Raw genomic sequence first — 25,667 nt, forward strand, 5'->3', positions numbered from 1 at the left:
AGCCCAAATATCTCTGCGGGATAGTTTAAGTAGTTCAAAAAAAAAGGAGGAAGGCGCATTTAAATTTGATTTATGCCAGATGATGATTGCATCCAACATTCCTCTATATAAAGTTAATAACCCTAGTTTTAAATGCTTTTTCGAAAAATATCTTAATAAATCCTTACCGGACGACAGTACATTGAGAAAACATACTGTGTAAAAATGTTATGTGGAATGTATTTCAAAAATTAAGCGGGAGTTAGAGGGCAATTTTTTGTATATTATCGTGGATGAAACGACAGATGTATGCGGCAGGTATATAGCTAATTTAATGATTAGAATTTTGAACTAAAACTTTGCGAGAAAATTTAGTTGCCGTTAAGAATTGGAAAAAACAAACAATTTAACAATAAGTCGATTTATACAAGATAGTTTAACAAACCTCTTTTTACCCAACGCTATACCAGTGAATAAAATAGTTTTAATGCTTTCAGATGCTGCGGCATATATGTTAAAAGCTGCTGTTAATTTAAAGATTTTTTATCCTAATTTAATTCATTGCACTTGTGTAGCACACGGGGTAAATAGAATTGCTGAAGAAATTAGAAATCTGTTTCCGTTGGTAAATAATTTTTTAAATTTTATGAAAAAAGTTTTTGTAAAGGCTCCGTTGAGGGTGCAAATATATAAAGAAAGGAAAGACTTCCCAGTGTCCCTTTGCCACCTAAACCAGTAATTACAAGGTGGGGAACCTGGCTCGAAGCAGTTTTTTTTACTTTGAACACTGCAATGAAATAGAATTAGTTATGTCAGAATTTGATGATGATATTTCCGAAGCCATTCGAGAAGCAAAAAAAATAATAAAAAATCCCAAATTGAAACAAGAACTCGCTTATATCAATGACAATTATAAATTAATAGTTACCACAATTACCTTATTAGACAAACAAGAGATAAATTTATGTGAGTCAGTAAAATTAATAGATAATTTAAAGACGAAAATTAAATCGGCACCTGGAAGTAACGGTCAATTAATTTTAAAAAAAAATGAAATATGTTTTCGACAAGAATGAAAGTTTTTCGTTTTTATCTAATGTTGCTAAAGTTTTGAATGGGACATTTTCCGAGGAATTTCAAATTATGCCAGATTTATTATCCGCCCTAAAATATGCTCCAATTACATCTGTCGATGTCGAACGTTCGTTTTCAATGTACAAATTAATTTTAAGTGATCGAAGACATAGTTTTAAGACCGAAAATATTGAAAAACATTTAGTTGTTTCTATTAATGATAAAATTTTAAGTGGTTACAATGTTTAATTATTAATTTACAGTTATTTAGTTACTAGTTTATTTATACTAATGTTATGATTATGATGTGTAAATATACCTGCCTTATGTTAATATTACGGTAATTCACTTTGTACAATAAATAATAAGTTATATTCCTTTATTGCCTATATTTTGCCTAAATGTTAATATTCCTGCCTTGTTTAATAAAAATTTTTGCCTATATAGGCTCCTTTTTCTTCAATTTTTGTTGCCTATAAATCCGAGCTTTAGTTATGAAAGCAGTGTCAGACTGTTTTGACAAATATGAACTCTCTTGCTAAAAACTGATCGGTATATGTACGGATAGTACGTTGTATAGTGTGTTGAATACTCGACTGTTTGAAACTATTTGTGAGATTTAGGGAGTGATCACAATACACGTCTATTTCATATAGCAGTACGATGGCTCTTAAAAGGAAATATCTTGGCAAGATTATTTGACCTTCGATATAAAGTAGTCACCTTCTTGGAACAGCAAATGCAAAGTGAACTAAGCGTGGCATTCAAAAAACATTGTACCCGAGTAATATAATATTAACTTATTTGTCAGACATCTTTGACTCGTTGAACAGCCTTAACCTAAAACTATAGGGTGGAGACTCAAATATAGTTACTCATCGTGATGCGATCAAAATGTATATTGAGAAATTGCAACTTTGGAGGCGTAAAACATCAGCAAACTCCTGCAATTATTCGAGTTTCCTTAAAGTAGATTCAATCTCAGAAGAAACAAGCTTCAAGGACATTTTTTATGAAGGGTCAAGTTTGAAAATCCAAATATCAAACCTTTTGGAGAGCCTAATTGAAGAGTTCGAGTAATACTTCCCAAACACTTGCAACGATAGTATTTTCAGAATATTAATTGACCCATTTCATATCAACATAGACTCCCTGTCTGAATCACTTCAAGAAGATGCTTTGCAAATAAAACATGATTCCTCTGCCAAACACAACATTGATATAATGGACAAACCTTCAACTGGTTAAAATATTTCAAAGTGTATCCTATAATAGTGTATCACGGGAAGCTCTTCATTTAAATTTGCCTTTTTCAAGCACGTATTTGTACCAAAAAAGCATTTTCAACACTTGTGGCAATTAAAACAAAGTATCGGAATTAACTTGATGCTGCTAGTGACTTGCGTTGTCATCATCATCATCATCACTGGCTCGACAACCCTTTTTGGGTCTTGGCCTGTTCCAGGATTCTTCTCCATTCTGATCTGTTTCGTGATTTTTTTCTCCAGTTTTTTATTTTTAAGGTTGTTATATCATTTTCTATTTGTTCTAAGTATCTCAGTTTCGGTCTTCCTCTTGTTTTTTTTTCCTACTGGCATCTGTTTGAATATTTTGTTTGGTATTTCGCCTTCTTCCATTCTTTCTACATGTCCTATCCAACTCAGCCGTCCTATTTTAATGAATGTTATAATATCCGGATCCTGGTATATTTTGTATAGTTCAGAGTTGTATCGTCTTCGCCATATTCCGTTTTCTTTTGTGCCCTTATATATGTGTCGCAAGATTTTTCTTTCGAAGGTGGCTAACAACGTTTCCTCTCTTTTAGTGAGTCCAGATTTCTAAGTCATATGTGAGTACCGGTCTTATTAGGGTTTTATATATTTGGCATTTTGTCTTTCTTGCGACGTTATCTGATCTTAGGTGTCTAATTAAGCCATGGTAAGTGACTTGCGTTGTGCATTTACTAAAACTCAGCCACGAATAAACATACTATAAGAAAATGCAAGCATATTCATCTCACTAACCAACCTAAGCTATATTTATTTTATTAATATTTTTTGTATTTTATAAAAACTGATATTATTGTATCTTATGGCAGTATAAATAAATGTTTTGTTTTCTATTTAATACTTATTTGTTTTTGTTTTGTTCCTAGGCTCATACAATTTATTGTTAAGGAGTGGGGGGAACTTTAATTTCAACAAAAGGGGGCGTGGTACAAAAAAGTTTGAGAACCTCTGCTTTACCAAATGAGGAATGCAGATAAGAAAATATTTTACGTAGATTGCCTATCTATATACTAACTCTTTTTAGTATAGTAAAATGGTACAATGAAGTTGGATAATGCCAAAGGTGGAGAAAAAAATTCAAAATCTAGAGATGAGCAATATTTGGGAATTGAGTCGCTACGAAATCGCTCGCCTACAGAAGGAAACTGGTTTAAATCCAAAATGTCCTACTAAAGTTTCAATATTTCTCACACCTCACAAATATAGACCTTTATAATTTGCATATTATTAAAATCTAATAAAAAATTTAATTTACAGACAGGTAAAGTCGTTTCATCCTATAAATAGGAATGTTAGATCTGTAAGATTCAAATATTTGAATGAGTAGTGGTTCTTCTAATTTATTAGAAAGTATTCTAATTTATAAGTAGGCTGATAGGAGAATAGATATTTGTACGATAATATATGATAACAATAGAGGATTTCTCATAAACGATTAATGTTAATAGTACAAAGATTGCAATTTTAGAATCTAAGGTTTAGGCCTTTTGTTTACAAGACATTGGAGAAAGACTTAGAAAGTTTTGTGGTCAGGAATAAGTATACAATAACCGGAGTAGTATTAGCTGTATTGTATCTAGAAACTTGGAAATAAAGAAATGATCTTATTTATGTAAAATTTGGAAATACTAAGGTTATGTAATATCATAATAGCATTGAGCTTGTGTTTAACAAGTCACAGAATTTGATTGGTCGAAAGGTATAACGTGGTATGTAGGATGTGTGTGTCTGATGGGTAAAAGGATGAAACAACTCAAGTTGCAAACGCAAAAACGCCAATTGAAACCTAAATAAAATTTAGGGGTGGTATATGGAGAAGGAGATGATCAATTAGAGAAGAACTAGCAAAGAAGTTATAATAAAAAGAATGGCTTAGCTCAAAAGAACACAGAGACACAAAACCTCAAGCACGAATTCGGGCTAGCCTCACTACACTAGAATTTGGCTTTGAGATAAGGGGAAAAGAGATCTTTTAACCAAAAGAATACAATATAATAATGCACCGGAAAATCTGGAACTATAAAAGGGGTAAGATAAGAGAATATACGGAGATGCCTAGGAAAATACTAAAATGGGCGCCAGCTAATTTCTGAAGGAAATTAACAAAAAAAATAAATGAAGTTATGAACAACAAGGAATAAAATACTATTGATTTAATACCCTGTAATAATGTTTAAAAACCGGAAAAGACACTATTGACCTTGTTCTGCTATATTATAATTGTAAGCAGGAACTGAAATAAAAGCAAAACTACTTGTAACAAATATATTTATAATATTAACAACTAACAAAACTGATGGTGGAACAAAAGTATGGTCAACAGACTCGGAAAGATATATATATATATATATAATTTTTAAAAACCCTGATACATAAATTTCTTCCCTTCCCTTTTAAAAACCGCTATACAAAAATCATGAACCCCTTCCCTAACAATGAATCTAATTTAATTAATTAATAGCTATTTACCTAACTTTTATAGATGTTACAAAAACTGTAATAAGTACTAACCTTTGGTATATGCATATACAAAGTTATAAATTACAAGAAAAACCTTAACCCTGAGAAACTAGTTGTTACTGTCTGTCACAACACTACAGCGGTCCTGGATAAGTCCCCTTAAGACTCTGACGATCCTTGAGGCTCCGAAAAAAAACGAATGAAGAGGAACGCTGTGGTTCTGGAGACAATCGGTTCCTGGTTTCCAATGGGTTGAATTAGGTGTTTGGTTAAACTAATTCTAGTATTAAACGTTATCCTAATCGGGTGAAATCTACAAAAAATAACATTTAGAGAAACATCAAGGCACCCAAAGATGACTGTCAACACATACTCTTACATCGAATTACCACAACAAACAAACATTTTATTTTATCAGCTGACTGTCATCCTGTCTATTTATTGCGTCTGCGCATTTAAAGAATATCTAGTAAATCAGGCATGAAACTTTTTATACCGAATAGGTATACAAAAAAAACAGAAAAACTAATTAGGTGTCCGATAAATTAACGATCTAGGCTCAAGGCCACATGATACATATGAGAAAACTCGGATTTTACACTTTTAATATTTCAAAAGACAATGAAAATATCAATAAAATGATAGGCCTATAAAACTAAATGATTTAATTGCTCACCTGGGTTTTAAATAATTATTTCAGTAGATTTGGAAGCCGGGTCTTAAATATTCACTTCTATAGATTTGGAAGTCGGTTTTTCAATCAAGATTCTTTATCATCTGTTCTAATTTCTCCCTTGATGTTCGGGGAAAATATTAAATCCAATCCCAGATTTTCTACCCGATTTAAAGACAAAAAAATGCCGGTTAAGGCTTTAAGAAATACACCTCTCTGCTTGAGTTGTTGGCCAAAACTGACCTTCGCCGAGCACCTCTTGCTCATTTTAGTTTGCGCATCGTCTCGTCTATTGCCCATAAACGTTTCATAAACGGGATTCTGAGGGGTTTTAGGATTTTAATAATAAATTATATTAATTAATTATATGTTAGCAGTTGTGACTGCTACATCCTCCCTCAACTCCAGAAAAAAAAGGAAAACTTTCCACTTACCAGAAGTTTCCTTTTTTTTTATTGTCTAGGACAATCTAGCCTTAAAGACAAACCAGACGATGAATATGATGAAGCCGAAACGTTGTGGTGTCAACCACAAGGATTTTGAGCTTATCAGCCACACAGTTTACTCATTAGATGGGATAAAAGTAATGACACTGACAGACGTACAGTAGACAGACAGCATGTGATCTATTTAATAATGCGTAATTTACCAAAAAAAATTAAAATAATTTAATTTATTTAGACAAAGTATTAAGAAAAGTAAAAAAAAACATATAACCCAATCACTTAGGTACTTTCTAAATATAATTCAATAACTTAATAGCAATATCAATCTCAATACCAATATATTCAATATAATTCAATTCAACCTTATATAGAGTAAATTAACCTTCGACAATACTTAAATTCTATATTTCCAAGTATTAGTAAAACTATAAATAAACTACACTACTGAGGTGTGTTAACAACCTCTAAAAGATAGGACCAAGAACCATTCACAACACAAACTCAAACAAAGTCCTATCAAGTCTACCCAACGTTGACACTAGAGCGAACAGATTCTATTAATCACCCAAGAGTTCAATGAGGGCTTAATTTATTAGGACTAGTTGAAACTATATTACTACAAACCTAAACATCTATATGATATGGTTCTGGATATCAGCAACATATTCGAAAATTCAAGGTAAAAGATAATTCAATACATCTACTTGCTTTAGCAGCGGTAGGAAAAACACACAATCGGTAAAGGCACTAGCAAGCCTAGATACTAGCAAGCCCACTATACTCATGGTATAGGGTATGCTAAAAAAAAATAAGTAAGTTAACTGCAATCCCAACTCGTAGTAAAGAATATGCACAAAAGGTAAAAGATAATTGCAAGTCCAGATCTACTCATGGTAGAGGGTATGCACAAAACTCACTTCTACCAGCTATACACTTGGTAGAAGGAAAGGTAAAAGAGATCCTAACTGTAATACCCAAACTGTACTATTGACGTGGTCCAATTCTTTACTCACGACAAGAACAGTAAAGGACAGATTTTTAGGACTCCATAATCAAGATAAAGATAAGATATATATTCATAAGATATAGATAAGAAATAAACTTATCAAGGTAAAGGTAAAGATAACTAACTTAAGGTAAAGGTATGAGATAAACCAATTAAGGTAAAGGTACGAGATAAACTCAATTAAGGTAAAGATAAAGGTACACTCAAGGTAAAGATAAACTCACATCTACCAATCCGTACGAATGGTAGGTAGACAGGTACAAACTCAAGATACTAAGATATATTAAACTTAAATTCTTGAGAAGATAACAACATAGGAGATAACAAACCAAGTTAAACAGACTTACTTATTGCTGAATATCAGAACGATCCAATTCTAAATGACACATTCTAATTTCAACCTAAGAGACATTCAAGAAACAACTAATATGTATAGATATATTTCTGAGCCAAGTGAGGGCACACATCCAGGGTGATCAATCCTGAACCCACGCTAAAACACCGACACAGTAAGTGAATATGAATGCATAAGCTTTATGGCCATGGTCCACAAAACCATACAACACTATTAAAGAAAATATTTGGAATGTTTTCCGCATTATCCCTGTAGATATCTATTCAACTCAGAACTCAAGATGGGGAAATTCCCATATATCCATCCTGTACTCCTATGATATGCAGTTGGACTTTTTAGAGAAAACAAACAACAAAATTAACAAGTCCATAAACTAAGATAATAACCAACATTAAGATAAGATAAAAAAAATAGAAGGCAAAATAGCACATCTTATTGTTTTGCCAGGTAAACAAAATAGATAAACCGATCTTAAACAACCAAACTGGTACAGCATTGATAAGGGACCAGTTAATCTTCATCTGAAGATGAAGAATCCAAATTATCTGACAAGTTATGTGGACCTACTGTCTTGTCCTCCAGTAAGTCTTTGACATGAAACCTTCCTAGTTTCCTGCCAGTGGAAGTTTCCTTCAACTCATAAATTAAAGGAGAAATGACCTTAATAACTGTGCAAGGTATGTACTTCTGACATAACTTTGCCGATTGAAAGTTCACTTTATCAGATTTGACAAAGTTTCTTTTCAACACAGAATCTCCAATTCTGAAGGATAACTCTCGCTTTCTCAAGTCATAATGGCATTTATTTCTAGCATAAGATGCTTTCAAACGTTTGCGAACATCCACATAAATATCAGGAAGATGCTGGATATCTTCTAAACGGTGTAATTTATCTGATATAGTGGGAAAGTTATTGGCATTTTCTGAAATTGTACCAAAATAATCACCAGAAAGAGGAACATGACGACCAAACATCAAATAAGATGGAGGACATTTGGTTATTTCGTGAGAAGAAGTCCTGATAGCCTGTACTATAGAGTGGATATGAGTATCCCAAGCTCTTTGATCAGGAAAGGAATATGACCTTAAAGCAGTCACGATTGATTTATTAACTCTTTCGGTATGATTGACTTGTGGATGATAGTTCGCATTGTACCAGATCTTTTGGACATTATATTTAGACATGAGGTCGCGAAAAGCCTTAGCTGTGAACTGTGGTCCATTATCGCAAGACACGATCTGTGGAACACCATAAATTAAGAAAACCTCATTCTCAAGATACTTGATAATGGATGAAGTAGTTGCCTTAGACATAGTATGAACCAAAGGAAATTTTGTAAAATAATCAACAACTACCAAGGCATACTGAGAACCTTTATAAGACCTAGGATAAGGACCAATGAGGTCTAAAGATATAAGTTGAAATGGAAAATCAATCCGTCGATAACTACCCATTAAACCTGGTTGGGGAAGATTTGTCGGTTTGCATGTAGCACAGATTTTGCATTTAGCGATATAGCTACGTACAGTTTGACGCATCTTCGGCCAGTAATAGAGTTCCGATATACGACGGAAAGTTTTGTAAATACCAAAATGAGCTGCAGTAGGATGGTCATGAAAAGTGGCCAAAACCTCTGCTCTATTAGGAGTTGGAACGACTATTTTCCAATCCGACATTCCAGTAAGGGCATCCATGGAACTTAAGACATGTTTATACAAAACACCATGTTCAACTTTAAAATCAGGAAATTTACCTGGTACATTCTGTACATCATACAACATTTTTCGATACCAGTCATCTGGTTGCAAGGAAGATAAATCTAACAAATTAATATCGAACGTTCTAGAGAGTGCATCAGCGACTACTACACCTGCAGCTTTACGATGAATAATCTTATAATCATATTGTGCCAATTTTAAAATCCACCTAGCCAAACGAGGAGATGGGTTCTTCATATTCTGTAACCACACCAAACTACTATGGTCAGTTATGACCGTGAAAGAACGACCCTCAAGAAAATATCTGAAATGTTCAATACCAGTAATTATAGCTAGCAACTCTTTTTCAGTTGTAGTATAATTTTTCTGGGCTTTATTTAATTTCTTGCTTGTATAAGCTATAGGGTGTTCTTCTCCATCTACCATTTGATAGAGTACACCTCCAGATGCAGTGTTAGAACAATCTGTCATCAGATAAAAAGGCTTAGTAAAATCTGGGGCTACCATAACAGGAGAATTTGTGAGAGCCTCCTTGATTTTAATGAAAGCTTCATTAGCCTCAGGAGTCCACACAATATTTTGTCCCTTTTTCCGATTTTGAAGTAAATCTGTGATAGGAGACAACAAGGTCGAATAAGACTTAACAAACTTCTTATAATAACCAACCATTCCTAACAATCGACGGACCTGAGTGGTATTTTTAGGCACAGGAAAATCCCGAATCGCTGACATCTTATCAGGATCAGTACGAAGACCCTGAGAATCTACAACATATCCTAAAAACTTAATAGAGTCACGACAAAAGCTGCTTTTATCCAAATTAATAGTCAAATTTGCGTCTTTTAAACGCTGAAACAACTGCTGCAATACAGAGATATGAGTTTCGAAATCAGGAGTAATGACAAGAATGTCATCAAGATAGTATTGACAAAATGGGTCTAAAGCAGGACCTATTACCAAATCCATTAATCGACACATAGTCTGAGGAGCAGACACAAGACCAAAAGGCATTGTAGTGAACTGATACAATCCTTTGCCATTTACTGCAAAGGCAGTAAGCTTTTTACTCTCCTCGCTGAGAGGAATCTGTAAAAACGCCTTCTTTAAGTCGATAGATGAAATAAATTTTGCATTCTGTAATTTACTTAGGATGATATCTATACGAGGTATAGGATAAGCATCTCTGTTCATAGTTATACCGTTAAGTTTACGTCCGTCAAAACAGACACGAAAAGTCCCATCTTTCTTTTTTGTCAGCCACAGAGGGCTACAAAAAGAAGAAGTACTGGGCTCAATAATACCTAACTTAAGCATTTCATCTACCTCCTTTACTAAACTTTCATGCCAGGCTTGAGGCAAGGGATATTGATATTGCCTGAAGGGCTTAGACGAACCAACATCAATGTGATGTTCGATGAGATGAGTTCGACCTAACTGATTTTTCGATGAGATAGAAGAGAATGATGTGATGACACTATTTAACTGCTCTAATTCCTGAGCATTAAGTCGACTCATATCTTTAACAGCATTGACACAAGAGATATTGAAAGAAGACACAGATAAGGAAAATTCAGTAAAATTTAATTCACTATTAAAAGTTTTCAGAAAATCCATACCTAGGATGACTGAATTCTTAACTGAAGGAATAACAAAGAATGTAATCATTCTTTTACAAAAACTAACAGAAATCTCAGTAGTGAATTGACCTAAAATTGGTTGAATTTGACCATCAGCTGTAGTCACTTGCAAACTTTGATCTATTCCTATATTTACATTTGAATTCTGGAGAAATTCCAGACCTAGAGAACCTAAAATAGAGATATTGGACCCTGTGTCCAGTAAAGCTAAACAAGAATGTCCTAAGATAGATATCTCAAGATATGGACGATTATCCCTGTTTTTTCGAACTAACAATGAGTTTATATCTAAATCAACAAACGACGACAAGAGATTACTTGAAGAAACTACAGAAGAATCACGGTGTTCATGCTCAATTAACGTTGTCCTCTCTTCGGTTGGTATTTGCCGTTCTGTGGTCTTTTGTCTTTCGGTAGAGCGTGAGATGTTTGGCTTGTGGAAGCTTGGGCATCCAGACTCGAGAAACTGGTTCCTTGGTTTTGAGGAGTTTGGACAGTGTTTGTATTCCCTGTATTTTGACGAGGAGTAGGAGCCAGGGCCAACCCACCCCTTCTGTCGTTTCCCGAACAGAATTCACACTCAAATTTACGGACACCTTGACGTCCACAACCATAACAGAACCGAATTCTAGGCTCAGGACATTCGTAATACCCATGTCCTGACTGACAACAATTCCAACAGGTAAGCTTCGAATTAAAAGAAGAGACATTACCAGACCGAGAATAGTTAGGCCTACCAGAATAGGATGAGTCATTATTTCTGAAATTTCTACTATTACTAGACCGTGAATAATTGGGTCTATCAGAATAAGATGAGTCATTATTTCTGAAATTCTGATGAATAGGGACTCTAGACACGTTGTCAGAAGACCATGACAAAACTTCTTCTAACTTCTTACACTTTTCCGTTAAGTCAGCAATTGAAGAAATATCTGTAAGTGCCAGACTAGAATGATACGATGGCAACAAATTTTTTCTAATGATCCTTATGATATGTGACTCAGACAAAGGAGTCTCCAACCGTTTACACAAACTAACAATCTCATTTACAAATATAGTTACCTTCTCCTGCGGAGCTTGTTTTCGAGACTTAATTTCATCAAGAAGATTGTCCTCATAGTTATATGGAAGAAAATCTGACCTAAGTTTGGCAACTAACTCTTGCCATGAAGCAAAACTACCTCGGTTATTGAGATACCAAGTGAAGGCTGAATCCTTAAATAAATCGGCAGCAGAAGAGTAACACTCTTCCTCGCTGTTACCACGCGCTATACGCAGACATTCTACCTTCTCTAAGAAACTAACAACATTTTCATTATCTTGACCTGAAAAATGGACACCCCATTTATGAATAGGAGCAGACTTAACGAAGGGAAATGGATTTACTGAAACACTAGCATTATGAGGAGTTGACTGTGCCTGTGGAATCACTTTACAATCAAGTTCACCTTCCAGAATCAGAACCCTGAAATTAAGAGACCTCTTCACTTCCTCCTCTTCCTCTGTTGTAGCTTCTAACAGATGGACTCTAGCTGCAACATGACCTAAGCGAGAAGTATAGCGAGCATCGGCAGTATCACTAGGAGAACCCACAAAAGAACCTATTTTGACCACCAGATCTGCAAGAGTAACCTCTATTTCCGCAATCTCGTCCTTAAAATTAAGATGGGAAGCAGACAGAACAGCATAACTCCGATTTGCTGCAGCTTGCTTTAATGTACCACGCAACACTACCCTTTTCCTTTCCACTGTTGTCAAAGATGGATCGTTTAAGTGCCGGACTCTCAACTCGTACTCTAATTCTGGACCTAACAGATGCTCTACCTTGAAAGCAGACATTTTATACAACTTGGAAATATACCAGAAAATATATGAGGAAAACTATGATAAAATAGGTAAAGTCTAACTTACTCTATGTTTCCAGGTTATTATTATAATTGAATTATTTTACCAGTAATGTTTGCTTGTTTATCCAGTCGTGAACTCAAATGCAAGGTACGGCTACAATCCCTGAGAAACCTAGAAATTTCAAAAAAAATGTTACTTCCAGACAGTGGTGAATTACTTTGGTGCTACTCCGGACTTTTATAGTGTTAAGATAGTTAAATTTAAAATATTTAAATAATTTTCCTTTTTAATATATACTTATGTTATTTATTATTAATCCAATATGGATATTAAGTTAATCAAAAAAAGCAATTTATTCAGTCTACCCACAATATAGCAAAACAAGGGTACTACGGGTATATTTAATAGAGAATGTAGATAAACTAAATATTGGAATACAAAAACCAATGTTGCAGTTAAGAAACCAAGAGTTAAAGAACACAGCTGAAAATTAAAATACAACACCAAAGGTACACAACCAGAAATTAAAGTGGGAGAAAAAAAAACCAAAGATATAAAGCCAAAAGTACGTGCAAAAAAAAGAGGCCCCACGTTGGGCGCCAATTGAAACAACTCAAGTTGCAAACGCAAAAACGCCAATTGAAACCTAAATAAAATTTAGGGGTGGTATATGGAGAAGGAGATGATCAATTAGAGAAGAACTAGCAAAGAAGTTATAATAAAAAGAATGGCTTAGCTCAAAAGAACACAGAGACACAAAACCTCAAGCACGAATTCGGGCTAGCCTCACTACACTAGAATTTGGCTTTGAGATAAGGGGAAAAGAGATCTTTTAACCAAAAGAATACAATATAATAATGCACCGGAAAATCTGGAACTATAAAAGGGGTAAGATAAGAGAATATACGGAGATGCCTAGGAAAATACTAAAATGGGCGCCAGCTAATTTCTGAAGGAAATTAACAAAAAAAATAAATGAAGTTATGAACAACAAGGAATAAAATACTATTGATTTAATACCCTGTAATAATGTTTAAAAACCGGAAAAGACACTATTGACCTTGTTCTGCTATATTATAATTGTAAGCAGGAACTGAAATAAAAGCAAAACTACTTGTAACAAATATATTTATAATATTAACAACTAACAAAACTGATGGTGGAACAAAAGTATGGTCAACAGACTCGGAAAGATATATATATATATATAATTTTTAAAAACCCTGATACATAAATTTCTTCCCTTCCCTTTTAAAAACCGCTATACAAAAATCATGAACCCCTTCCCTAACAATGAATCTAATTTAATTAATTAATAGCTATTTACCTAACTTTTATAGATGTTACAAAAACTGTAATAAGTACTAACCTTTGGTATATGCATATACAAAGTTGTAAATTACAAGAAAAACCTTAACCCTGAGAAACTAGTTGTTACTGTCTGTCACAACACTACAGCGGTCCTGGATAAGTCCCCTTAAGACTCTGACGATCCTTGAGGCTCCGAAAAAAAACGAATGAAGAGGAACGCTGTGGTTCTGGAGACAATCGGTTCCTGGTTTCCAATGGGTTGAATTAGGTGTTTGGTTAAACTAATTCTAGTATTAAACGTTATCCTAATCGGGTGAAATCTACAAAAAATAACATTTAGAGAAACATCAAGGCACCCAAAGATGACTGTCAACACATACTCTTACATCGAATTACCACAACAAACAAACATTTTATTTTATCAGCTGACTGTCATCCTGTCTATTTATTGCGTCTGCGCATTTAAAGAATATCTAGTAAATCAGGCATGAAACTTTTTATACCGAATAGGTATACAAAAAAAACAGAAAAACTAATTAGGTGTCCGATAAATTAACGATCTAGGCTCAAGGCCACATGATACATATGAGAAAACTCGGATTTTACACTTTTAATATTTCAAAAGACAATGAAAATATCAATAAAATGATAGGCCTATAAAACTAAATGATTTAATTGCTCACCTGGGTTTTAAATAATTATTTCAGTAGATTTGGAAGCCGGGTCTTAAATATTCACTTCTATAGATTTGGAAGTCGGTTTTTCAATCAAGATTCTTTATCATCTGTTCTAATTTCTCCCTTGATGTTCGGGGAAAATATTAAATCCAATCCCAGATTTTCTACCCGATTTAAAGACAAAAAAATGCCGGTTAAGGCTTGGAGAAATACACCTCTCTGCTTGAGTTGTTGGCCAAAACTGACCTTCGCCGAGCACCTCTTGCTCATTTTAGTTTGCGCATCGTCTCGTCTATTGCCCATAAACGTTTCATAAACGGGATTCTGAGGGGTTTTAGGATTTTAATAATAAATTATATTAATTAATTATATGTTAGCAGTTGTGACTGCTACAAGGAGAAGGAGGAATTGAAGTGGAGAAAGTCATGTTCTCTTTGAGAAAATTACTGTGATTTCAACGTCGGAAGAAGCAAATTGTTTTTGTTCCATATCCTGCACTGAAATCTAGCAGAGTTTTTGTCAAATAAAAATTGTGAAAGGTGTTTTGTGTCTGTGGAACGAGCCCCAAGGATTGGTAGCAGTGGACAACAAAAGTACATCCTCTCATAAACAAACATGAGTGTAATATATTTGGTACTAATCGATTAAGTGAAAATTCTTTTGACTAGAAAGAAATTGAGTTTCTGTGATATATGAGTTTGGTCCAGGAGATTTTGGAGAGACTGTTGCGGCGATAGTGTGTGCGAGAGACGTTGACAAGCAGGATAGGATAGTTTGCCATGTAATCAACAAAGACTTTCAACCACGATCATAACTAGATCATAATTAATTCAGATATAAAAAAATTAAAAGAAATAATATTTCTCAAAATTCTTTGCCTTGATTTAATTTAAAAAAGAAAACACAGAGAAGAGATATTTTATTTGAATACAAGTTCACATAATTATTGATAATTTTTATAGGAATTTTAATGAATTTGTAATTTGAATTATGCGGATTCGCGCATGTGATATATGATTTTGATTGATTGTAAAATTGTCTGACATAATTTTTTTGATTATTTTTTAATAAATTATTTAATAGTTTAGAATCACAAAATTATTTGGTTTAATTTATTATTTTATTGTCCATTCTTCCTCAAAGGCAACTGCTTAAACAATACTTTGAATCCACTTATTATAATTAACGGTATAAGGAGCCCTGAGATCAAATTTATTTGTTTTTTCAAAATTAAGCCTAATGCATGAAATCAATTGAACATATAAAAGGTCCAAATTTGCAATTTTTTATTAGAGTCTATTATCAATCATTGTGCAAAAAAAGTGAAAAATTCTTATGAAATCTCTTAGCAGACCTCACGATAATTAGATATTATTTTATTACAGGGATAAACAGTAGCAAAAGTCTGAAAGGAATGCGTCTTAACGTACCACGAGCAGTACGCGTGGGCCATTCGGTGACTCTTGGTTGTGAGTACGACTTGGAGGGATCCCCCCTCTATTCAGTTAAGTGGTATCGGGACAGCGGCGAGTTCTATAGATATGTGCCCAAAGAAGAACCGCCCACCAGAGTTTTTCCCCAGCCGGGACTGCATGTTGATGTAAGTAGTTTTATTTTAGTATATAAATAATATTTAAGAGATAAAAGTTTAGTAACTTAAAGTTAACTAAAATCTTATTACTATATAGTTTTTATGAAGCAACGATTATTGCCAAGTCAATATGTCCAGGAAACTTGTTTTCGATGGCGAATTAGGTAAACTGCAAATCCAACCTTACTGGAAGCTATTGAACAATGTTAGGAATAACCTTTTATTTCGTTAATACACCTACAGTTTACTTTTAAAAAACACCATATTTTGCATTATTTACGTAGAGAGAAGAAAAAGTTGAATATTTCATTATAATTACTGTTTACATTTTTATTTATATAAAATACATTTAATATTTTTTCTAGTTTTTTTACACATTTCGTAACCACTTTCTGATTACTGTAAAATGATTTTTCCTTCCAGTTCTCAATATTACATTTTGATAAGGCTTTATATACGCTGTCCTTCCATCTTTTTTTGTCTACCTTTTCTTCTATTTTGTATTGGCTTTTGTGATAGAATCATTTTTGGCACCCTTTTCTTTCCCATTCTTTTAAGGATCCTAAATATAGTATTCTTTTTTTATTATTGTCGTTATTTTTGTTTTGTTATAAACTTCCTTTAGTTCTTTATTGTTTCTTCTTTTTCCTTTACCATATATTTTTATAACTTCATATATTGATTTTTTGTATTATTCCTCTCTTAACTTTTACATCTTTTTATCATATACAGCTGTCAGCTTGATAATTGTTTTATCCAATTTTTGTTTTTCTTAAGACATATTTTGATTTTTAGTAACGATCGCAACGATCCATACTTTTTGTTTTCTTTTTCTATTGTTGACTTTATCTCCCCTGCCTCATGTCCCTTTTTATCTAATTTTATACTCAGATAAGTAAATTCTAACTCGTTTGAACATGCATGTATTTTCATCTATCTGAAAATTGTTTTCTTTTTCATTATCTGTTTCTCCTATTAATATGTATTTTGTCTTTTCCTACTGTAGTTTTCATATGCTCTTTCTAGTTGTTAATGCTGACGTAGCTGATCAGCTTAAGCCGATATCAGATCAGCCATAAATTAACCTCAAAATATTTCTCCCTTTCCACTTTGCAAGATTTTTGTTTATTTAATCCCCATAATCCAAAGCAGTCCATTATTACCTGACATATCACTATGGCCACAGAATAAATAACAATCAGAATGCCCACTCTCAGATGCCACCTTTGAAGTGTGTCAGTACTCGATTGCCATATTTTAACCGGAAACTCGGATTAAGAAATTTGTGACAAACTACGACAGAACAATAATTTAAATTTTTAGAGATTAATATATAATTAATTAGAGATTAATATTCACTGCCTTCCCTCGCTCAACCGTTTCCATATCTCTCTGTTGTCCCATTCTTAATCGTTTAGGCCCCTCTTACCCATGGCGTGGTCTACTTCGTTCCTCCAGGATTTTCGGGGTAGTCCTCTTTTCCTCCTTCCTATGGGGCTCCATTCGGTTATTCTCTTTATCCATCTGCTGTCGCTAGTTCTTACATGTCCATACCACTTTAGTCTTTTTTGTTCTATATATGTTAATGTGTCTGTTTCTAATGATGTTCTTTGCTTTATTTTGTCATTACTTCTCCTATCCATTCTTTTTACTCTGCAGCATCTTTACAGGCATTCCATCTCTGTTGCTACTATCTTACTGCTGTTTTTCTTGTTTATGATCCAATTTTCAGCCCCATATGTCATAACACTTCACACTAATGTTTTACAAATCTGTGTTTTTGTCTTCATATTTAGGTGTCTATCCCACCATACTGAGTAAAGTTGTCGGATTGCTGTTCTTGTTTGTCCTAATCTTTGTGTAGTTTCTTCCTCTGTTGTTGCCTTTTCGTGATTATATACCCCAAGTATTTGAATTTATCCTTTCCTTTGATTGTTGCGTTGTCATCAATCTGTAGATCTTCTATGTCTTCTTCACTTGTAGATAGGTACTCGGTTTTCGCGAGGTTAATATCTAGGTCAGCGTTGGTATATTCTTCTTGCAGTTTCTTCATCATGTAGCTGAGGTCGTCTTGGTCTTGTGCAATCACTATTTGATAGTCTGCAAAGCTTAACGTACATATGTAGGTATTCGTTCCCTTACCGGTACTCCCATGCCTTCACATTTTCTTTTCCATGTAGTCAAGGCTTTCTCTTTCTCTAAGTATATTTTGAATTGAGTTGGAGAAAAAGGAACCCTGCAGGACCCCTTTTGTTGTGGTGAAGAGATGAAGAGATTAATAATTTAGTAAATTTGAAATAATTTAATCTATTCTTCAACTAAAAGTACGACATAAAATATTGTATATTATGTCTATGGTTGCCGTAAATCAATTAAACCGAGTTAATTTTTCTATACACACCTGATAAAATTTCACTGAACAGCACTGGTTCCGTTTAAAACATGGATGATTCCGTCTGCGCGAACGAGGCATTACCTTGACAAGCAGAGTGGGCATTCTGATTGTTATTTATTCTGTGCTATGGCACTTATTCGAAATTTCTCTATTATTGACAAGTTGTTTGGTAAAGTTTTGGAAAAATTGCAGTGTTCTAACTGTACTAAACAAATTATCTATATTTTTAATTTAAAAATTTTAAATGTACCTATTAGCTCTGCTACTTTAGAGAGGTTGTTTTCTTGTGCAATTTTAAAACTATCGTAGAAAAAACGTATTGCCTAAAGGTATTTATTCAATAATTTAATGCGAAACACCATAAGCACGGACGTCAGTTATTAGAGACTCTGTATAATAAATAGGTTTATTCATATTATCCATGAAGTATTTACACTTTTTATAATTTAAAAAAAAAACCAAAAAAGTTTTTTGGGAGAATAGCAATTTAGTTGTCACCAGAGCTGACGAAGGTCACAAAAGAGAATCAATATTCTCTTTTACTGTCGAATTCAATTAACACAGATGCTTCTTATATTGGAAGATACTCTGACCTTTACCCTCGTTTCAAATAAGGTGAAATTTCTAATATATTTTCTTGCGTGGTCCAAACAAACTTTAAAATTAATAAAAGTTGCAAGTTTGATCCTTCGAAAGCTCCGGTGTCCTATTACTACAACTCGATGATTCATTTAATAGATATATAACATATTTGTAATATATGTTGTTTCGCATCTGTCATTGACTAAATGTAGTTTTCATTCTAAGAATTTTTAATACATAATTTAGGTCCTTTTTTGTCTTTTTAACTTTAATGTCTATGTACTTTCTTTCTATTTTCACCCCAAAATAATTATTGAACTTAAGTGTAGACATCGTGTAGACCTATTAGTTTCATGCATTAGTTCGAAGCGAAATGTCGATTGAGATAAGCAATTATTAATTTAGTAAAATGCAACTTGTATCAGTTAGTAGGTTTTAAAAAATAATCGGTCTATAATCTCAAGAAATTTTCTTCTTGCATCCAGTATATATTAATAGCCATATACTGAACGGAGGAAGCCAAACGCAAGATCTTTTAAAAATGAATTGATCGTTTTGTTCGCACTGGGTCAGTTGTATATGAAAGAAATGATAGAACCCAAACTATTCTAAGTGAAGAACAGGAATATGATGTACTAATAGCTACTGCTGAAGATCCCCACACAAGCACTCGTGAAATTTCACGTCAAGAAGACATTAATCAAACTTAGGCGGCAAAAATCCTCCGTTAACATAAAATGCATCCCTCCCGCATGCAGTTACATCAAGAATTGACAGTCGATAATTATCACCGCAGATTAGCGCCAAACTAGACAATCTATAAATATTTAAAGTGGTATTTTTGCGTATTCACAAGCGTGTCAATGATGCTATATATCTGGATTTTCTAAATAATCATATGCCGTAACTACTGCAAAATGTTCCACTTAATATTTGAATTGATGCGGCTGGTCATACAAGGGAAGGTGGAACGCAAAAGAGGACCGGGGAGAAGACGCACGTCCTGGCTGAAGAATCTGAGACAATGGAGTGGAAAAACGTCAATAGAACTTTTCAGAACGGCTATAGATAGAGTCAAATGGGCCATGATGATCGCCAATGTCCTTAGGGATGGGGCACGTTAAGAAGAAGAAGAATATTTGAAAAAAAATGTAATTTTTATACAACGGTTCTTCAGTTCATCACACTACTCTTATTTACAATCATCTAAATAATAACTGTCTTACTTTGCTTCTAGATGTAAACGTAGATGATCATCGGTTTGGCCATTAGCCCAGTCTGGTTAAAAAAAAAGGTGGAAAAATGTTTCGCAGATATCTGAAGCTTTTAAGACATAGGTGGGGGATACTAGATGATGAATAGATGAAAAGATACTCCTAGTTTTACCTTGCGTTTTTTTTTAAGCCATAATTTATGGTCACAATTTGATTTTTTGTCTATAAATTGTTTCCCTTATATTTTAAATAAACAATATTTATGTCAATTTTTTATGTCAAGAATATCTTTATTTTCCCGTTTTTTTTTTAATTAAAATTGATAAATAATTTACAGAGATATTTGCAAAAAAGCAGTTTTTTACACTAATTTATAAATGTTATTAATTTTTTATTAACAAAATAAAATGGTATCAATACATTTAAACATCAAGAAATTACCATCTTCTAGATTTGTGCGAAATTTCCCCCCGATCAGTCAAATATTTTATAAGTTATTTAATTTGTTTATCCCTGAGGCTAATTATTTAAACTATTGAGCTTACCCTATGCATGATGCTAGACACATTCAGCAAATTTCATAGGGTTCTTTAAGACTTAGACTATCTCAGAAGTTAAATGCATATTGAGTTTTCATCGAAAGTATTTACAAAATAAGCGTTTGAAAAAGGGGTATGTTTTTTACTTATAAACAATTGTAATAACTTCTATATTTTTCAAGCTACAGACTTGTACGTACAACCATTGGATAGCTGGTAAAAAAGCTCACATTAAAAAATAAAAAACCTTCTATGACCAATAGGAACAAAGTTAGTGACTATTTTTAAAAAAATCATATCTCCATTGTTTATAAACATTAAGAAGTAAAATTTGCACAAATTTTGAATGAAAATCTAAACTTTATATCGGAACTTATAGCTATAAAATGTATCTAATTTTTCGAAACGACGGTACTTTCGAAAAATACTTACTTTTTTTTAATTTGCTCGAATAGTCTGTCGCAGTATTAATAATGATGACATAATTTTCACCCCCCATTAATCTCGGAAAATCACGGAAAATCAACATATCTTTTTTCATTTTATATCAATGATGTAATAATACTTAGAATAGTGAGAATAGTAATAGACTTAATAGTGAGAAATCAAATAGACTACATTATGATAGCAAGGAGGTATCATAATGCTGTTAAATGTACTAAGACGTACCCAGGAGCTGATATAGGCTCAGATCATAACCCGGTAGTTACTGTGATAGAGGCGAGACCAAAAAAGATTAGAAGACCACACAGAAAGGCACTAGATTTAAATAAACCTAGAAACAAAAATATACGACAAGAAACAGGAGAAGAAATAAATGAAAACCTCCGTTTAGTGCAGCAACAAATTAACGATACAAACAACGTTAACCAAAAATTAAAGTACATAAATACAGCTATATAAACAGCAGGAAAGAAACATCTTACAAAAACAACAATAAAGAATAAGGGGTGGATGACACAAGATATACTAGAGCTGATAAAACAAAGAAGAAAGATGAAGAATTACCCAGACAAATACAAAGAAATAAATAAACACATAAAAAAGAGAATAAAAGAAGCCAAAGAGGAGTGGATTAAAGAACAATGTGAAGAAATGGAAACCTATGAGAAAAAGTACGATGCGTTCAATATGCACAAAAAAGTAAAAGAGATAACAGGAAGCATAAAGAAATGCTAAATAGGTAAACTTAAAGACAAAGATGGAAATCTTATTGTAGATCTAGAGAATAAAATAAAAAGATGGACAGAATACCTGAATGAATTATTTGAAGACGATAGAAACAACGTAACTCAGATAATCAATGCAACTGAGCCAGACATATTGAAAGAAGAAGTAGAATACGCAATAAGAAACGCTAAAAATGGAAAAGCAAATGGACCTGATGAAATTCCTACAGAACTGTTGAAGCTTTTAAATGATAAATCCGTAACCATAATATTAAATTTTGCAGCGAGGAGCTAAAACAGTTTCCTCTCCACTTTCCTATGTCGATCTTTCGAAAGTAACTTCGTTTCGAAAGGTTTTAAGTTTCAAAAAATTGGATGAATTTTATAGCTATAAAATTCAATATAAAGTTTAGATTTTCATTTAAAATTTGTTCAAAATTTAATTCTTAGTATTTATAAATAATGGAGATATAATTAACAAAAAAATTGTCGCTAACTTCGTTCCTATTGTTCATAGAAGGTTTATTTTTTTTGGTAAATGTGAGTTTCTTTACCACCTATCGAATGGTTGTACGTACAAGTCTGTAGCTTGAAAAATGTAGAAGTTATTACAATTGTTTATAAGTAAAAAACATACCCCTTTTCAAACGTTTATTTTGTACATAATTTCGATGAAAACTCAATATTCATTTAACTTCTGAGATAGTATAAGTCTTAAAAAATCCTATGAAATTTGTTAAATGTGTCTAGCATCATTCATAGGGCAAGTTCAATGGTTTAAATAATTAGTCCCAGGGATAAACAAATTGAATAACTTTTAAAAACTATTTGACCGATCGAAGGGAAATTTCGCACAAATTTAAAGGACGGTAATTCCTCAATGTTGAAATGTGTTAATAATATTTTATTTTGTTAATAAAAAAATTAATTAAATTTATAAATTAGTGCAAAAAAACTGCTTTTTTGCAAATATCTCCGTAAATTATTTATCAATTTAATTGAAAAAACGGAAAGATAAAGATATTCCTGATATAAAAAAATGGTATAAATATTATTTATTTAAATTATAAGGGAAAAAACTTATAGATAAAAAATCAAATTCTGACCATAAAATATTGTTTAAAAAAAACGCAAGGTAAAAATATTAGTATCTTTTTATCTATTCGTCATCTAGTAACCTCCACCTATGTCTTAAAAGCTTCAGATATCTGCGAAACATTTTGCCGTGAAATCGATGATTTTTGTATAACCAGACTGGGCTACATAGCCATAATCGGAATTGTCAAAATTTTTTCAGGTGCGGTTATCTTTGAGATAGCGCATATAAAATACATAGACATAAAGGCTAGGTCTAAGTGCCATGAACCACTTAGACCTAGCCTATAGCAAAGTAATGATCGAATTAAGCACATAATTACAAAATAATTATTATGAAACTTCAAAGATCTCTTCGTCACTATACCAACAGCAATCAGTGAGCGCACATGGCTTGTAGATCTAATTTACATACATATATCAAATTTTCCTGAAACATCCAAACATCAAAAATATTGTTATTAAACCAGGTATATATCTCTAATTTATATCGACGTGTTCTATCACCGCAGGTTGAATATCGCCGTTCGCACTAACCAATATTGATTTGGACTACTGTTACCTCTTATTCCGTCGAATTACCGCCGCCAAGTTATCCTGAATACAGTCATCAGAGTGTCATCCCCAAGGGCCGTCTCTATGAGATAATGCCATCGCGTAAATTTTCGTCGAATCTGCATATTTCTTTTAACCTCGGGGAATAGACTAAATTTGAAATTGATTTTTACCGTACAAGAGACTAAAATAACAAGAAGCTTTAAAAAAAAAAAAAAAAAGCACGAAAAACAAGGTGGCAAATTGTATTATTAAAATAAAAACTGTAGGAGAAGCTTGAAAAAATGTTATACAGATTGTTACAAAATTGCCAAAGGAGTTTATAAATTTGGCATTTAGCATATTTTTTTTTTAAATGATTTCTATCTTTTAAAATGGATCTTTTTCTTTGAGTACCATGCCCAAGTTTTAGGCGTAGCTAGCTTCCATAACGATTTGCCGATATCGTTCTCGATCTTGTAATAAATGTAATGTAATAATTCATCTGCTGATAAGTCAGTCCATTGACGAAGGTTTCGGACCCAGTGTATTTCTTTCTACCAATTCCTCTTTTTCCGTCGATCTTTTCGTTGAGTATCAACTGAATTATCCTGTATCTGCTTCCTCTCATTATATGCCCCAGATATTCGAGTTTTCATTTGACTTTTAACAGCCATATTGGAATATACAAAATTTGGTAAGTAGGAAATGGTAACTTCAGGTATCACTTACTTGATTGCTTCTTCTTTTCATGGCGCCGTCTGCTTTCGAAGGTTGACGATCCAAATGGCAATTGTAGTTTTGGAAACTGCTGCTCGAGACATTTCTGCAGATGAGCGGTCGAACCATCTCCTCAGGTCTTTCAGCCACGATTTCTGGCGTCTTCCTACTGATCTTTTGTCCTGTACTTTTCCTTGCAGTATAACTTGAGATAATTCATATATTTCGCCTTTCAACACATGGCCCCCAAGTATTGTATTTTCCTCTCTTTGATTATTCTTAGTAATTCTTTTTGTTTACACATGCGACGAAGTACCTTAACATTAGTAACTCTTTGTACCCATGGAATTCTCAACATTCGTCTGTATATATACATCTCAAAGGCATCTATTCTTCTTTCTATGTCAGAGTCCATTGTCCAACTTTCACAGCCATACAGTAAGACAGAAAAAACGTAACATCTGATCATTCGGATTCTAAGCTGTAGACTAAGGTCTGATCTTGTAAAAAACGTTTTCGTGCTTATGAATGCTTTCCTTGCTTGTTCGATTCTTGATAGGATTTCTTTTTTTGGATTACACTGACTATTGATATTTGCTCCCAAATATTTTATGGAATTTACCTGTTTTATTATTTGACCCTTGGCATACATATATACGTTTATTAGTGTCTTTGAAAATACTTAAGTTTTATACGAAGACTGTTGCGATTTAATTTGAGTCTCTGACCACTCCCTAACACGTGTTTCTGGGTCTACCCGTCATCAGAGAGAGTTTGTAAGAAGACTCAAACTAAATCAAATTGCTATCGACACATTTAACTAAAGTTTTATATTTGGAAACGTTTGGATGTAAACCAAACATTTCGCTGTGGTGAATTACCGCATTTATTATATTTTGTAGTTGTTGTGCGTTGCTTGCTATTAAGAGGGTATCATCAGCATATCTGATATTGTCTATGTTTATTCCGTTAATCTTAATTCCGCCTTGGACCTCGTCTAATGCTTCTCTGAATATAGACTCCGAATACAAATCAAACAGTAGCGGTGATAAGACGCAACCCTGTCTCACTCTTCGTCAGATTTGTATATCTTCAGATGTTGTGTGCTCTATTTCAATTGTTGCCGTTTGGTGCCCGTATAGGTCTGAGATAATTCGCAACTCTTGTTCATCAACTCCAGTTGACTCCAATAAAACATGCATATACATCTACATTCATGTCTCTGCATCGTTGCGTTAACACAGTTAAAGCAAAAAGAGCCTCTCGTGTTCCCAATCCGTTTCGAAATCCGAATTGAGTGTCACTCATCTGGAACTCGCACTTCTTGTAAATTCGTGTATGGATAATTCTGAGA

At 33.3% G+C, this 25,667-nt stretch overlaps 1 protein-coding gene across 1 annotated transcript in view; it reads left to right on the forward strand.

Moving 5' to 3' along the window:
• Positions 1 to 15,865: 15,865 nt before the first annotated feature.
• Positions 15,866 to 25,667, forward strand: part of LOC140440534 (uncharacterized) — a 193,743-nt gene continuing 183,941 nt past the window's right edge. The window contains exon 1 of the mRNA XM_072530911.1: positions 15,866 to 16,074. Within this exon, the coding sequence (XP_072387012.1) occupies positions 15,889 to 16,074 (186 nt within the window). The 5' untranslated portion in view covers positions 15,866 to 15,888. The remainder of the gene's footprint in view (positions 16,075 to 25,667) is intronic.

Source organism: Diabrotica undecimpunctata, chromosome 5 (assembly GCF_040954645.1).
Source record: "Diabrotica undecimpunctata isolate CICGRU chromosome 5, icDiaUnde3, whole genome shotgun sequence".
Lineage (NCBI taxonomy): Eukaryota > Metazoa > Arthropoda > Insecta > Coleoptera > Chrysomelidae > Diabrotica > Diabrotica undecimpunctata.